Source organism: Notolabrus celidotus, chromosome 19 (genome assembly GCF_009762535.1).
Source record: "Notolabrus celidotus isolate fNotCel1 chromosome 19, fNotCel1.pri, whole genome shotgun sequence".
NCBI lineage: Eukaryota > Metazoa > Chordata > Actinopteri > Labriformes > Labridae > Notolabrus > Notolabrus celidotus.
In genome coordinates, this window is record NC_048290.1 from 22,850,306 (window position 1) to 22,865,963 (window position 15,658).

Consider the following 15,658-nt stretch of genomic DNA (forward strand, 5'->3'; position numbering starts at 1 on the left):
CGACCCAGGCATTGAAGAAATGTTATCTTGATATTGTTGTGTGATTGTTTGCCCTGACTACAAACTCTGCCATATGATCCGTCACAGCACATTTGCTGTAGCTTCCCATTGATTGTATATAAAGATGGACGACAGCTCTCCACCCCTTTGTACAAAGTAGAGCCAAACTTTCACACGACAGGCTTTCATATTTGGGGCCAAAAATCCTTTGACTTTCCTTTTAAAGAAAATCGTAGGGTTCAAGTTCAATTTGTGCAAACACAAGAGAAGGAAAGAAAAGACACAAAGGCAAACAACACAAAACAACCACATGTTAAACTTACTGATAAACGCTCAAGATCTCTCAGGTCAGAACAGGTTCTCAAGTCAGTTTGAAGCAGACATCTGGGGTTGTGGAAAGTTCAGTACCCCTCACATTAGCGTTTGATGTGTCTTCTGCCACTGTTCTGTTTCTACTCTACTAACCTTGTGCACACGGCACCAAAGAAGTCACATAGAGCTGCCAATCATAGCATTACACCACATTTGTATAGCATCAAAAAAATTATTTAAACTAAACTTCTCAAAAAATAGAGCACTTGGAAATAAGGTTATTAAAAATGTCAATACTTTCAATACCATGTGCATGAAAACGATACATTCTCTGATATTGTTACGCTCGATTGCATCAAAAGGACCAAAATTTATAAAAAGAAACAATCCGGCTCTTCTTCTTTCAACCTGAAGCTGCCATGAACAAATGAAGGAGAGAGCGAGCACCAGCAAACAGAAGGCTTTATGACTCACACTGGAGCCAGTCAGTATGGGGGCTTTGCTTTTGGGGAGCTTTCACGCCGTTTATCATTTTGCTTCCAGTTTCCAACATAATGTCATGTTAAACTTGTAGTCAAAGCCAATGTGTTATTGTTGACCGATCTCATATGAAAATACTCTCTCATTCTTTCGCACACAATGTCCCTAATAGTCTATATATATATATTCTCAGTATTCTGTGTGGAAGAAATGCCATATTCCTTCACATTACTGCGGTCATTACTTTGTGTGTTTCCATGGATACGGTTAGGTGTAGGCAGGAAAGAAACAGATGAAACGTGGTGGTATCAGAAGTTTTAGATAAGAAGTAAATCAGAGACAGACTACAAACATTTATCCTGCAAGTCCACCAGCCTGTAGCTTTTTTAGACATGACCGATTGAATGTAATCATGTTTACAGTTTTATGACATGTCCATTCATTGCTTAGGTCAGTATGTCATCGCTGGTATAATTAAAACTTAAGTTTTCAGTCTTTCCCTCTGTAAGCAGTGCTGGCTTGGTTTAGTGTTGGAAAAGTCTCAAACCCTCAGTATTCTCTATTTTCAGATAACAGACTGCAGTAAAGAGCTTGTGTTTGTGCACGTGTCTTAAAACACCATATTACTTATTGTAACATATGAAAAATAAACTAAAATTACTGTAGAATTGTTGTATGGGAACAACATGTTATTTTAGAACATGCTGTGGTGATTGTGGTTACTGTCTTAGATTAGATGCGTCAGCAAAAAGGCAAGAGCATGCTTGGCAGGAATTTTGCAAAGAGTACGGAAACATTTTGAGCAAAGTTTGGAGGTTTGATTGTGGATTAGTTGCTTCAGTTACTTCAAAGTCTCCAAGTTGTACACTTCACTCCACTTTAAGTCCTCTTCTGTCTTCTCCTCTCTTCTCATGTTGTGGTTGTTTCCCCCCACTCCTGTAAGTCTGTGCAGCAGGTGATGATATATGTCTAATGGGCTTTGGGGTTCCAGTGTAGCATGACACCCTCAGTAATCCTGCCCTGTCAGCTCCACTATTCCTGCCCCGCACCGCTACATCAGGGCTCCCACCACAAAAATATTGGTTTTTCACTGAAGGGCGAGTGATCCCCATCTCCCCTATCATCCTTCCATCTACTTCACACTAGTTTATCTGCGAGCTGACACTATAGGGAGATAAACAGAGAGTATAAATCTCAGAAGCTATTTGTTTTTCACAGAGGTAATTACTATTGATGAGTAACCCTGCTTTTTCTTCTGATGATGTTAACAGCCCTCTCATCTATCTGTTAAATAAGGAATGGGCAGATATTGATAAAAGTGTGCTTCTGTCTGTTTATTGTAGACCTAAGAAAGACATTTGACCAGGAACCTCTTGGAAAGGAAGTGTCCCTGGAACAGGAAGTGTTGCTGCAATGTCGCCCACCTGAAGGCATCCCAGCAGCTGAGGTATGTTCCAAAATTGCATTTTCCCGAGCCAAATGTTTGTATAATAGGCACATTAATTTGAAAACACAAGGTTCAATATCCATTTTCAACATTTTCTGAAGGAATACAGACAATCAAGATCAGAGATATTGAGTTGTGCCAGAAGTTCTTGCTTCAAATTTAGCAGAGGTTGATTTCCATAGAGCCTCTGATGTCTAGTAGGGGGTAACTCTCATCTTCTGGGTAACTATCTTGTGCACACAAGATACCAGTTCAATAATAGGAATAAATAACAAACAGTGTTCATAGAATTGAAAGCAAATTACTGGCAAATAATGTCAAGAGAAGGACAGGAGTTGCAATTGAACTCATTTGAAATCATTAACACGGCTACATGCTATTTCTAATCAAGATAACGACTTGTTAGCACAAGACAATTATCTTGTTCCCACAAAATAACTTGTGTTTACAAGCTAGTAACTAGACCACAGAGGATTATTTCTTATCAATGAGATCATTAATTTTTTCGCACAAGATAATAACTTGTTCCCACAGAATTATTATCTTGTTCTCACAAGATTATAATTCGTTCAAACAAAATACATTATATGACCTTATGGTACTTCAGGATCTTTGTATGTTTCTGCTCAAAAACCATCATCATTTAGGTGTGTTTTTCTTTTCCAAGTTACTTGGATTGGCCTTTTTTTGGTGGACAGTGTAGTCATAGAACAGAAAGAACAAATAAACAGTCACATCAGCAAAAATGCATTTACATAAAACAAATGAATAAAACTTCTCTGTGTGTTTTAGGTTACAAATAGAGAAACTTAATGTTATAAATTAATTTGACTTGTCTCATTTAGAGTTCTGGTCAGCTGGGTGTGGAGCTGAGCTAACTTTTTGGTTTGATTTCTGACAGAGTAAATAATTGGTGACTAAAATATCTCTGTCCTGCATGATTGTCTGTTCAGCATTTGTTTTCATTAGCATGTTTTTTTGGTTTTGGTTTGTTCCTTTATACCAAAAAGGTTCAAACTGTGTTTACAGCAGGCTGTGCCACAGTTTTTGAACTCTTCTCCTTTCAGAAGTTGCAATGCAACAACATAATAAATCTGACACAGTCCAGCAAACAGATAAGGACATTTTTCCCTACACTGCCTGTGCTATTAAAGCAGATTTGGTTTTCCCTGAACATCAGCCAGTCATTGCAATTTGGTCAGAGGGGAGAAAAACTGCAATTATCTCCAGGAGGGAAAAAGAATAAAACCAGTTGTGTCCCTGTGTTACCTTGGCTCAGCCAGTATCTCCTCCCTGCTCCACTTCCTCCCTGCCCTGCAGTAGGACGCTGCGTTTGAAAAGGCTCAGTTGAGATTGCAGGAACATAAATAGAGGATGAAAGAGTGGTTTGGCAGTAGGGGGGGCTTTGGTGTTTTTTTTTTTTCGTTTGGGGTGTAGGGACTGAACTGTGTAAAGGCTTGTGATTGACCTGGAAAAGCTGAGTTAAGTGAGTGGAACTGCACAGCATTTATCCCGCTGAAAGTGCTGACAGGCTAAATGGACGAAAGTTTGGGACTGGCTCTCGAAAGACTCTCCGTATACAATCCAGGCTTCAGTGTAACAGCTGTACAATGTTTGAGATTCTGCCGCCTGTGCGAGATCTCTCGGTCAGTCCTTGATAGGCTCAGTGCAGCGATTAAAGTCTCTGCTGGAGCCCAGAACGATACATCTATACTCTGTGGGATATTAAGTTACCATGGCAACCCAGATATACGGTGAAGAGTAATAGACTTTTTGATATTAATATGGTCTGAAGGCAGTCAGTGTATGCATTTGTGTTTGATCAGAGTGAATCAGTGCTGTTAAATGTAGTTACCCATTCACTAGACTGACAGGGCAGAAATCCCCTACGTCATGCTGAGAGTTGGAAACCTAATATTACAATGTTGGCCTGTGTTGTTCCAGGTTTTCCAATAGTAACAAATCAACGGAGTCTTACACATCTTTATCAATTCACTGATTCTAGATTAATAAGGGACCTAAAAGGTAGTGGCTGCTAAAAATCTTGAGGGATGTTTGTTTCAGCCATGTTTCTACAGTGAGACAAAGGCTAACATGAGCACTTCAACACTTTTTAGCTGCTACTACCACTAGCTAGAGAAGTTGCTGAATGATAACATCACTGTTTGATAGACGGCAAAGACCCAGGAAGAAAGAAAAATGTACGCTAACAGCCATGTTAGCTAACAGTAATGTTAGCTTAGGATGGTTAAATGCAAGGTGTAAAATTAACTTTTTATCTCATCTGCCATTGGCTAGTGAACGCCAAAAATGTACCGGCCAAAAATATTTTTCACCCGCCAAATAAAAAACGAATGGGTTTTGCTTTTGTTTATCCTTCTTGTGTTTGCGGCAAAGGCTGCAGCTCATGGTGTGGTTTGTTGGGTCGTAAGTCAGCCAGGACCAAGGTTGGCCAGCCTCGTCAATTTTCCAGTTTTCTTTGAAACGTCGTACAGTGACATTACTCCGTTTAGCTGTCTGTTCCTCTTCTTGATCGTCTCCTGCCTCTTCGTTTACCCTTTTTGTTTGTGGTGGCTTCACACCGGGAATGTGTCGCCACATCTTCCTCAAAACGCTCTTCCCACCGTGCTTCTTCAAGCAAAGGGATTGAATAGAACTCCAAACTAATTTTATACCCGCCATTGGCACTTGGCGTACGTGGTATTAATTTTACGCCCTGGTTAAATGCTAACATTAGCTATTGTCAAATACCAGCTAATGGGTTATTGTATGTTGCTTCCTTCCTTTGAATATAAGCTGATGTCCCTCCAGATCTTCTCTGTACGTTTTTCCTCCAGTTACTGATCAACCCGGACACAGTGAAATGAGCAGAATTAGTAAGATGTCCAACATTTGTACGAATTGAAATCTTGAATGCAGAAATGGAACACAACACAGTATGTGTGCTTCCCATCTTGATAGTCTAATGGTGTATTGATAAATCATCCCTCGTTTTTAGTGAATAAGAAAATAAAATGTTTGAGTTAAAGATCCTGTGAGGAACTTTCTGTTTGTGTCACTTATGGCGCCCCCTGTTGACAAAGCGGTACCTCTTGTTGCTTTGCTAATTTTGTGCTGTACATGAGGAAGTAGTGTTTTCTGAAAGAACTGCTTTCTAACAGCTTAATGTATCCCTCATTACGAATCTGTGTTGTGAAAAATTAAAACATGCTGCTTCAGCGTGCTGTCCAACATTTATCCCCTGGCAAAGGTTTCAAACATTGAAAATGGAAAAATAGAAAAAGTCAATCATAATGCTAATTGTTTTATTCACTTTAAAGATTGTTTATTTAGATCTATTTAACAACCAAATGAAACCTCTGTCTGAGGCTTTAAATTTACAATGAAAATGAAGTCGAGCAGTAATAATTTAGGATTTCGGTATGATGTGTAGCATTTGAGCAGCAATCAAGACTGTTTAAAAGAACTTGATGTTGCAACTTTGACGTCACCAACTAGCACTTCTTGTTTGGGCTGTCACTATCTTGTCTCTGTTTTGGAAGCAGAGGTGAATGTATTTGGGTGAAGAGGTGGATACACATCTCTACAAATCTATCCAATGTGACAGGTTGCTCCACTTGTCAACCACCTCCTAAAGAGTGCTTCATTCTATGGATAGTATCGACGTATTTGGGTCCTTTCTTCACAAAATGAACATAATGCTGTGCTAAAGTAGTTTTAAAACTAGCAACTGAGTACATGCATGTATGAGTAAGGTATTAACTGAGAAATTGTGTCCATTTTCTTTTGTGTTTCCAGACTATTGGGCTCTTTTGGAGATGCCCCTTTACAAGATGAAATTGCAGGTTTATGTACTGCTGCATCTAAAACCAGATATCATGTCTACTGTTTCATCATTTTTTCACATTATCTATGATACTAAATCACCTCCTCTTTCCACCCTTGTCCCAGCATGCATCATTTTCTGTAGTCTAAGTACAGTGATGGTTTTGTCTGTTTACTTTTCCTTCTAAGATTAGAAGAATGTGTGTTGACCGAGGCTGTTTTTCAGCGCCTTTAATTACGCACACTTACCTCATGGCCCCCAAAAAACAACAGTTCCATTCCACAAGTGTTTTTTCCTTTTTTTTTTTACAAACTCAAACACAGCTGCCTCAGTGGGAAAAGAGACAAAACTGAATACTGCTTTTTCATCTGTGTTTGTCAGGCCTTTTCTCACACAAGCCCGCCAGAGAAAAAGCCTCGGAAAAAGCAGATGGGCTAAGTCTGTGGTTACATATGAAATATGTAACAGCCGTTATGAAGGAGAGATCTGTCATATATCACCCGCTCTTAGACAGGAAAAAAAAAGAGTAGAGAGAGGATGAGAGAGGCTGAGAGCTAAGGGAGAAGAGCTGTTGAGGTTTTTCGGGGCTGAATCCAGTGGGTTGCAGTCAGGCCTCCAGTGGGCTGTCAGTTCGCTCTGTGGTTGCTTTACAGGCTTTTGCCTGGCGAGGGAGAGGCTGGCAGGATGGTGGCAGGCTGTGGCTGAGCCATAAAGTCCGTACACGTACAGCACTTTTGTTAAATGAGGACTGTATGTGATGGATGCTGTGTGGCAGGGGTCCAAAGCTGTTCTTTCATGTAGAAGACAAGACAACTTATTGTGCTATGCATGAGTGTATCCCTGCATTCACACATGCATGATTATATGTCAGAGGAACAGCAAGGACATTAACTCATTTGCATGCATGACAAACATGATAACATGCTGCCAACCAGTCAACAAAGAAAGTCTGAGGTCTGTTTACTCATTTCATAGAGCAAACAATTCACCACTGATTACTTTACTTTTATAAGAGAGTTGGGTTCATGAAACTAGTCAACCAAAAAATGAAGGGAGATGATTATAACTCCTCACACTTTGTTTCATGGTACTAAATGATCCTTTAACCCATAAGGACAGCTTCCCACCTGAATTACTAGTCTGTTAAACAAATTATTGATGCTTTTTCCTGTATCCAAGCTGTAACCAGCAAAAGCCAGGGCTGTAGCTCTCGTTAATAGCTCCTGCCATAATGCTATAATGGCTCTACTAACTTGATGTAAACAAGCACAGATAACAGATGGCATCTTGTGGCATGGTTTAGGAGTATTATGATATAGAAAATAGAAGTTAAGGCCTAGTCCACACATTGATGCATATTTTATAAAATCAAAGTTTTCCTCCCCTGTTTTCAAAAATAATCCCATCCACATACGCTGAGTTCTCAAAAACATCTTCGTCCACATGAAAACGCAGAAACATGCCAGGCCAGTAGGATGAAATAATGTGTAATCAGACTATAACTTATAACCAGAAAAGTGTGACTGCATATTCAGCAACATCTTGAGCAAGAGTGAGAGGCAACTTTTAACATTGTAAGGAGTGACAAATTAAAACTATTGATATTATGACATGTTATATATGCCCTCTATGCTAGGGTAAAATGATAAGAAACGTAATTCTTCAGAACACCATAAACATGTCGGGCAGAATTCATCATGTCAAATAAAAAACGTTTGGAAGAAAAAAAAAGCTTGATATCCTTGCATTAGCAAGCACACAAATACAGGCACACAGCAGTTCATTGGAAAGAAACAAAAAAACGGTGCAAGAATCAAATATATAACATCTCTAAAAATGACTAATTAGAGAGACAAATTGCAAGCACTAGACTGCTACCCAAATAATCGTTTTATTTACCACAACACGTTCCGAGGCTTTCTGATGTTTTTTTTTACTTCAGTTTGAAGTGTTTTGTTGAGATCAGCTGTAACGTCAACTTTTGCAGCTGTTTTTTGAAAATGAGTTCTCAAAGTAACCCCCCCCTACACACACACAAACGTACATTATCAGAGCTACTAAACCCACGTTCTGAAGAATCAAAGCGAGTCTGTCATAATTAGCTCCGATCTCAGATTACAAAGTGGAACTTCACTATTTGATGTTATTCAGTATCTGTCTTGTCCTCCCTCTTTGTCTTCCCATATTTCAGACAATCAACATTATAGGTTTTCATGATGGTTAACCACACTAATGACATTCTGTGAATGTATTTAAGTGGTTTTGAGCCTTTGTTGACTTTCTACGGGGGTTGTTACCATGAAAATGGACAATTATGCTGAGTAATCATGATTGCTTGTGTGATGATGCAGCAGCTTTTTATCAAAGAATACAGAGCAGCTCCAATCAGACACGTCTGAGGGTTTTCTCACTTGGAGTTGAGTCAGAGGTATCTGTTTTTATTTTTCAGAGGTTATCCAGACTTGAGAAATTGATTTTCTGGTGTACAGATAGCCATTGGCTCTCACACAAAGAAAACAAGCAACAGGCATTTATTTTGGCCGTCGTTGCTACATTTTCCAGTGGAACTTTGGTCCTGGAGAGCTGAAATACTGAGTGAGGTTTCTGAAATAGCACAAAGATTCAGTCATCTGAACATCTCATATGGTCTGAATACATTAGAAACTCACCAGGCTCCTTAAAAGTCATTGTTATACGTCTCCATAGCCATGAATATTTGATACATACTTAATCAAGAGCAAAAGGAAAATGTAGCTGTTGAGACTATTTCAGGGCAGCATGGAAGGAATAAAGAGTTAGTCAGGAGAAGCCCTGTTTCTGTGTTATGTCGGTTTATGTTGTGTTTATTTGCTTGTTAATGTTTAGTGATATGCCTTGTGTAGGGGTGTTTATAGAAGCATTGTCACACTGGAGGCTGTGCTGTTATATTGAATATCAGCACAGCAGTGAATATCTTTCTACAAATTGATCATTTATACTTTGCATCATTGCAGAGAGGCTCTGTTTTTGGTTGTATTGGTTTCTGTGATGCTGTGTTGCTGTATTCTAATATGCCACTTTGAGAAGTGTTGTATAAAAGAAATATCACAATAATGGCTGCGCTGCTATATCTCATATAGGCATGGCTGTGCTTATTTTTCCATGCATTAAAGGTAAAAGTATAGAGCACTTTCTGTCAACTCAATACAGATTCTTCTCTTTGAATACCTCCATGAAACTCTTTCATCAACCTCCTTACAGCCTCTACAGATGTAACAGTGGCCTCTTTTCATACCGCGGGCTCATAAAGTGGACTTAAATCCCCTTTGTGAAAGAACGCAGCTTTATTGTCCCTCAATCTTTTTTTCCAGCATGCCTTCCATCTCCATCTCCACTTGTCACAGCCCTAAAGAGAAAGACATGAGTTCAGAGGTGATGAAGCACTGTGGGCTGCGGAGCCTGTTTCCATGGAAGCAGGGTTTTAATTCAGGCGCCTCCTCAGTCAGGCCGGGGTCCTGCCGTGTTATCATGGGTAACGAGTCATTGATGCTCAACAGGGAAGAGGCCCTGCTGCTATGATTAAGTCCATTGGCTTTACAGAGAAGAAAGCTAGGAAACACAAAGATCTTTAATTCTCACTCCCTCATCCAGAGAAAATAATTTAGATGAGTTTGGACAGCTGGGACGGCAGCCAGAGACAAACTTGAGGGTTTCACTAGGAGTGATTTCAATCCAGAGGGACAGAGTTTGTGTTGTTTAGCTTAAATTAGGACATTTTCTCTCCCGTACTCTGGCTACCACTAATGACTCTTTAGCATTGATTATTATGTCTGAAAATGTAGTCTAGCTCAAATATCTTGGCTGTGGCACTTTACAGATCCAGTATCAACCTTTCCAAACCCATCAAACGATGAAAATGTCAGTGATTGGTGTTGATTTTAGGCCCAGTTCCACTTAATAAGCAAGCAAAATGGCATAGCACAACAGCGGCTCGTGGGGTCACCTTGTCAGGAGACAGCCGAGTGCTTCCTCACCGTCAAAATGGTGCATAAAGTGATGTTATGAGGGAGGCTGGGAATGTCAGGAGTAACAGCACTTCACTGCCCACTGAAACAGGAAGTGTATTTTCATTAAGGTTACCCATGGGAGAGAAAGTGTCAGGAGGCCAGGCCAAATCCCTGTGGCAACCAACCAAAGATTACCCCACAGGCACTCACCTGTCAATCATTATCGTTTTTACCGTGCAAAGGCTGTGATTTACTCTAATGGCCCAACATTTGCAGGCTCTGCTGTCCTCTGTAAGTCACTAACCTTCCTACTGTTACCTCAGACAGGTCAGGACTTAAAAACATTTACATGTAAAATGTTGGACCGCAGGGGTTTTCAGGGCATATATTCCACCAGACCACCTTTGAGGCTACAAAGAAAATATTGTTCATTGTAGGACAGAGAAGAAAACTTCTGGTGGCTCTAAAGCGATGCAAAGATATTAACTGATACTACAAAAAAGAAACAAGAAACTGCTATATTTATTCAGAGACAGGAAGTAACAACATTTTATTTCTTTCTGTGCTCAAGCTCAGTTCTCCTGTGTTTGTACTTGGTGTCAAAAAACGATATATTTTGTACTTTTACCCTCTCAATTTTCACAGAAAGTTATCTTCATGTATATGGCTCACATTTCTAGGACAGGTTATTGGTCTAGCTAAATTCCCATAATGGGGTAGATTTGACTAATGGTTAAGTTGCACGCCTTAATAGCAGGTAGCCTTGGTTTGATTCCAGCCTGTGGCCCCTTCCCTGTATGTTTCTCCCCAGCTCTCTCTTGTTTTCCTGCTTTATCCACTGTCCCCTCCTCTCAACAATAAAGGTGTAAAAGCCCCAAAAATATAACTTAAAAAAAAATTATAATAATAATTCAATCTTTTTTTTTTAAATCTCTGGACAGGAAAGGAGTTCCAACACCTCTGCCTGTTGACCCCGTGGCATAGAGGATATTCTAATGTTAAATTCCAGATTTTAAGTATTTATCTGTTTTTCTACTTGAGCAAAGTGTGGTTCTGTGTGGTTTTGCCACCTCTGCATGAATTGCATTCACTCCAAGGGTGTTATAGATATTTGAAACCCCTCGCTATTCTTGTTTTGAATCACTGGTTGAAAGTCACAGCTTTCTTCATCGCCCTGAAGGACACACTGATTATTTGTAAACACCTCCAAAAAGGGAATAAAGTACCAGAAATCACCTTCTTTTGCACAACCTGGATTTGTATTGAAGCTGGATGAGAGCTGGTATTTGAGTTTTATGGGGCTTTTAAGTTTAGGTTTCTACAGGACTGAGTTGTGATTCCTGCATCTGAATATATATAAAAGACCGGAAAAAGACTTGATGTCAGATATCAAAATGGTATTTCAAATTTTGTGATTTTGCCTTTTCCAAAAGGAAAAAAAACATATTTGTGCTTTGAACTTGTGATTCAATTCCAACATTTTGATCCTCTCTCCTGAAGGCTGTGGTGTATACGGAGAGAGATCTGACCTCTATCAGTGCACAGAAACCCTTCTCCCTTGGTAGAGTTAAGCTTTTCTAAAAGGCCAAGGCCTGCATATACAGACTGTATCGCACAGTTCTCCGACTTGCAAAGCTGCAGACTCTGTATGGTTTGTACCAGTATGTCATTTGATATTTCACATAACAAGCATGTATGCTTCTCCTCTCTGCAGCCGGCTTGTGCTTCTCCACCCACACGTGAATGTATGTGACTTAAAAAACAAACTGTACAGTAAAATGGCAGATTTCCCACAGTCACACCAAGGATGATATTTACACCTCATTTTAAAGATTGACTTTTTTTATCCCTCCCTATAAATGAGAGAAAAAAATGAGCACGACTGTCAGTTTTTTGGAGTGGCTTCTTGGAATCATATTTTAAGAGGCATACGATCAATGCAAGAGCAAACAGAGAGAGTTCTGTGTTGCAGCAGTGGAGTGTCTTTCTGTCCTTGAAGCTACTTTAGGAAATGGTCATTTTCCTTGAGAAGACTTTGGAGAGCTTTTGGGGACTGAGCTGGAGGAGGTCATTACTCCTGGCTCGGGTCTAAGTGATCCGTCTTGTGTACAGACATGTGTAGTAGCAACCACCCAAACAACTCCACCTCTGTTACCCGACCTCACCCTCTCTCCTCCGCCCAACACCCTCCCATTCCTGCTCACACAAACAAACATTTTTCCCATCTCATCTCAACATATCACACCTTAGCGCATTCCGGCTTGTTAATATTTATACAACCCCACATTTCCATACTTGTCATGCAGGCAGATGCAGAGCATATGGCTCGTTGTCTCATAGTGAATGATTGAATAATCAGTTTGTAACCTTTTGTGGCTCGTTCTCCAGGTGTGTCATTCAAGGGAGCGGATATACGCTGCGGAAAAGACGGGGAAATGAATAAATTACATGGGATAGATAGTTAGACTTCACATGGAGAAGCATGAGAGCTCATAATGACTTCTCTGTGGAGGAGTCTCGCACATTTCTGCGGAACATTTTCTCCCTCCCCGTCCCTCCTTTTCACACCCCCTCTCCACCCCCACACTCTGCTGTACCTTCTATTTCTGACACAACAGCTATGAGTAATGAATGGTTTTGCCCTGCACTGGTTCCTAACAAGTGAGTGGATTGTATACAGTGTGTTCTGTATATTGGGCTAATTAGTATTGTGCTGGCACACCCTGGCAGAGTGCAGAAACATCCCACACAGTGGTTACTCCTACATTACTGCTGCAGGCAAGTCTGCAGCCACTCGTGTTTGCTAGAGGGAGAAGAAGTGACAGAAAAAGACGGTAAAGCTTATTCAGGAGGATGTAGGCCAGCATGGCGGGTCACTTGAAGACCTGAAGGCTAAACGGGTGATGTAAAGCAACTTCCCTGTTTGTTTAACACAAGTTAGTTGCCTTGAACTGTGTTTAAGGCTTGATATTGTAGACAAATGTTGGACAACTGAGAAACAGTTTGGATGATTTCAGTTTATTTTATTTACACAAGAATATGAAAAGACAACACATGAGGAAAAGCACATTTGCATGCATGATAAACACAATATCTAAAAGGCAATCACAAGACTTTAAAATAGTACCAAACAATCAAAACATGAGTGCTCAAAATTGCAAACCATCTATCTAAAATTACAGCTTGAGGTGGCTGTACTTGAGCTTGATTTCAGTTTTGTTGAACTTTTATGTTTTGGTTCCCTGACTGAAAAGTTTCAGGAAAAATCTACTTCAACTAAGCAGTAACTACTGCAATGTTTTGGTGCACACTTCCTCACTCTGTAATGCTCTGCTCTACAATCTCACTTCAGTGTGACTTAAATGATGCCAAGGAATCAATGATGCTGTTTCAAGAGATGCTAATTGAGTAAACACATCCATGACAGCTACAATTTCTGCAGAACTAAAGGCTGAAAGTAGAGTGTCAGTCTGGATTCTCTTATTTAGAAGATTGTTAAGATTGTTTATGGTGTAGTTTATGCGCTAGGTGGATAAAGCTTGGTTACATGATATTTATTGACTTGAAAAATTCACGAGGGTTATCTTACAATGCATGCAACTTTTCACATGTCGCTCTGCTGTTAAATTGCACCCCATATACAGAGATCTCCTATTAGGCGATTGGTTGATTAGATCAGTAACGCACCAATCAAAGCAGGTTCCCACAACATGGCGTCCCCTTTATGCGTAACTGCTCTTCTACCACATCCACTACAACAATGCTTCATACACAATGCTACTGCTGCTGTTAAAGCTGTGCCTCTACAACCTCAGCCTCCTCCTTTGTAGTCTGAAGCCTTTGGTCACTCGATATGCAAGAGGGAAAGGGGTTAGCATTGTGCTGCCTTGTAACCTGTTGCATAATGCTCGGCTAACCCAGGGAGCATCCTAATAGTGGAGCCATTAGTGCCAAACAATAGCTACATCTATGATGAGAGAGTTCCTGGATGGGCGATAGTAGTCAGTAGTAATAGACAGTAGTTCTTAAGCTCTAAATGGATAAGGCCATCGTGATTGTCACTCATTAGATTGGAAGATCCCCTCTCTTTAAGTTTACGTTAAGTTTGACACTGTGGTCATCACCACATTGGACTTTTGGAACCAGGAGCGGCCATATTTGGATACTGCTTGTGTCACCTGGGCAACAGGTAATTGCTTTATTAACTTGTGAATCACAAGCAACACACTATGTAAGGTGGTTACCCTGCTGTCACATACACTGCCAGCCAAAAGTTTGGACACACTTTCTCATTCAAGGGTTTGCATTTATATTAATTATTGTAAACACTGTAGATTAATACCGAAGACATCAAATCTATGAAAGAACATATATGGAATTATTTAATTAACAAACAAACAAACCAGAATATGTTTTTTTATTTTAGATTCTTTAAAGTAGCCCCTTTCTCCTTCATGACAGCTTTGCACACTCTTGGTGACCCTATTAACAAAACACATCCCCATTCATTGAAAGTTGAGTGCACGCTGTGCTGGAAAAGACAGCAACACTGCACAACTTTTTTCACATCTTTTCTCCTTCACTGTTTAATCATGCATTCACAGAAAACGGGGGTATATTGTTTATGTTTTATGGTACACTTGGCTCAATTACCGTACTCTAGCTCAGTTGTTCTCAAAGTGGGGTCCTGGGACCCCTGGGGCTCTGCGAACTATAGCGTAGGGGTCCGTGAAATAATTTGAATACATTTCTAGTAAATCATAAAATTGCGCTGTGTCCTTACAAAACAGCATACACCATTGTTATGATACCATTTGGTGGCTTAAAGGGATAAGTGAGTCTTGTTACTGTTAATTTTCTGAAAGCGTTTAAGATCAATTACTTCAAAAGTATAAATGCTGTCATGTTGAGTCCACAAGGAATGAAATGACCCTCTGTTTTAAAGTATACAAGTGGTATTTACTTGATTCAAATTGAAGTGTTATCACTATGGTACAGGTCTGAAGGATTTACATTGATATGTTTTAAAATACAAATGGTTCCAAGGGCAACTAAGAGTGCAAATGGTAGTAAGCATGTGCTTTAGTGATGGGAAGTTCAGCTCTTTTCAGAGAGCTGGCTCTTTCGACTCCCGAACGGCTCTTAATTTAGGATCTTTTGCAACCGTATATTTTACCTTAACTTTGCATAAACTAATGGTTTGTGTTGAAAACCCTTTTACGTACAGTGTTTTTATGAGAATGAGAATTAGGGTTAGGGATAGGGCTAAGATTAGGATTAGGTTTAAGGTTATGATAAGGGTTAGGGGCTGTGATTAGGGATAGGGTTACGGTTAGGATAAGGATTAGGGTTAGGGTTAGGATTAGGGTTAGGGTTAGGATTAGGGTTAGGGTTAGGATTAGGGTTAGGGTTAGGATTAGGGTTAGGGTTAGGGTTAGGGTTAGGGTTAGGATTAGGATTAGGGTTAGGGTTAGGGTTAGGATTAGGGTTAGGATTAGGATTAGGGTTAGGATTAGGGTTAGGATTAGGATTAGGGTTAGGATTAGGGTTAGGGTTAGGGTTAGGGTTAGGATTAGGGTTAGGGTTAGGATTAGGGTTAGGGTTAGG

General features: G+C 40.0%; 1 protein-coding gene across 1 annotated transcript in view; it reads left to right on the plus strand.

Annotated features, from left to right (window-relative positions):
- The window catches only part of unc5c (unc-5 netrin receptor C), a 146,140-nt gene that overhangs the window by 91,793 nt on the left and 38,689 nt on the right, over positions 1-15,658 (plus strand). The window contains exon 4 of the mRNA XM_034709462.1: positions 2,136-2,239. Within this exon, the coding sequence (XP_034565353.1) occupies positions 2,136-2,239 (104 nt within the window). The remainder of the gene's footprint in view (positions 1-2,135; positions 2,240-15,658) is intronic.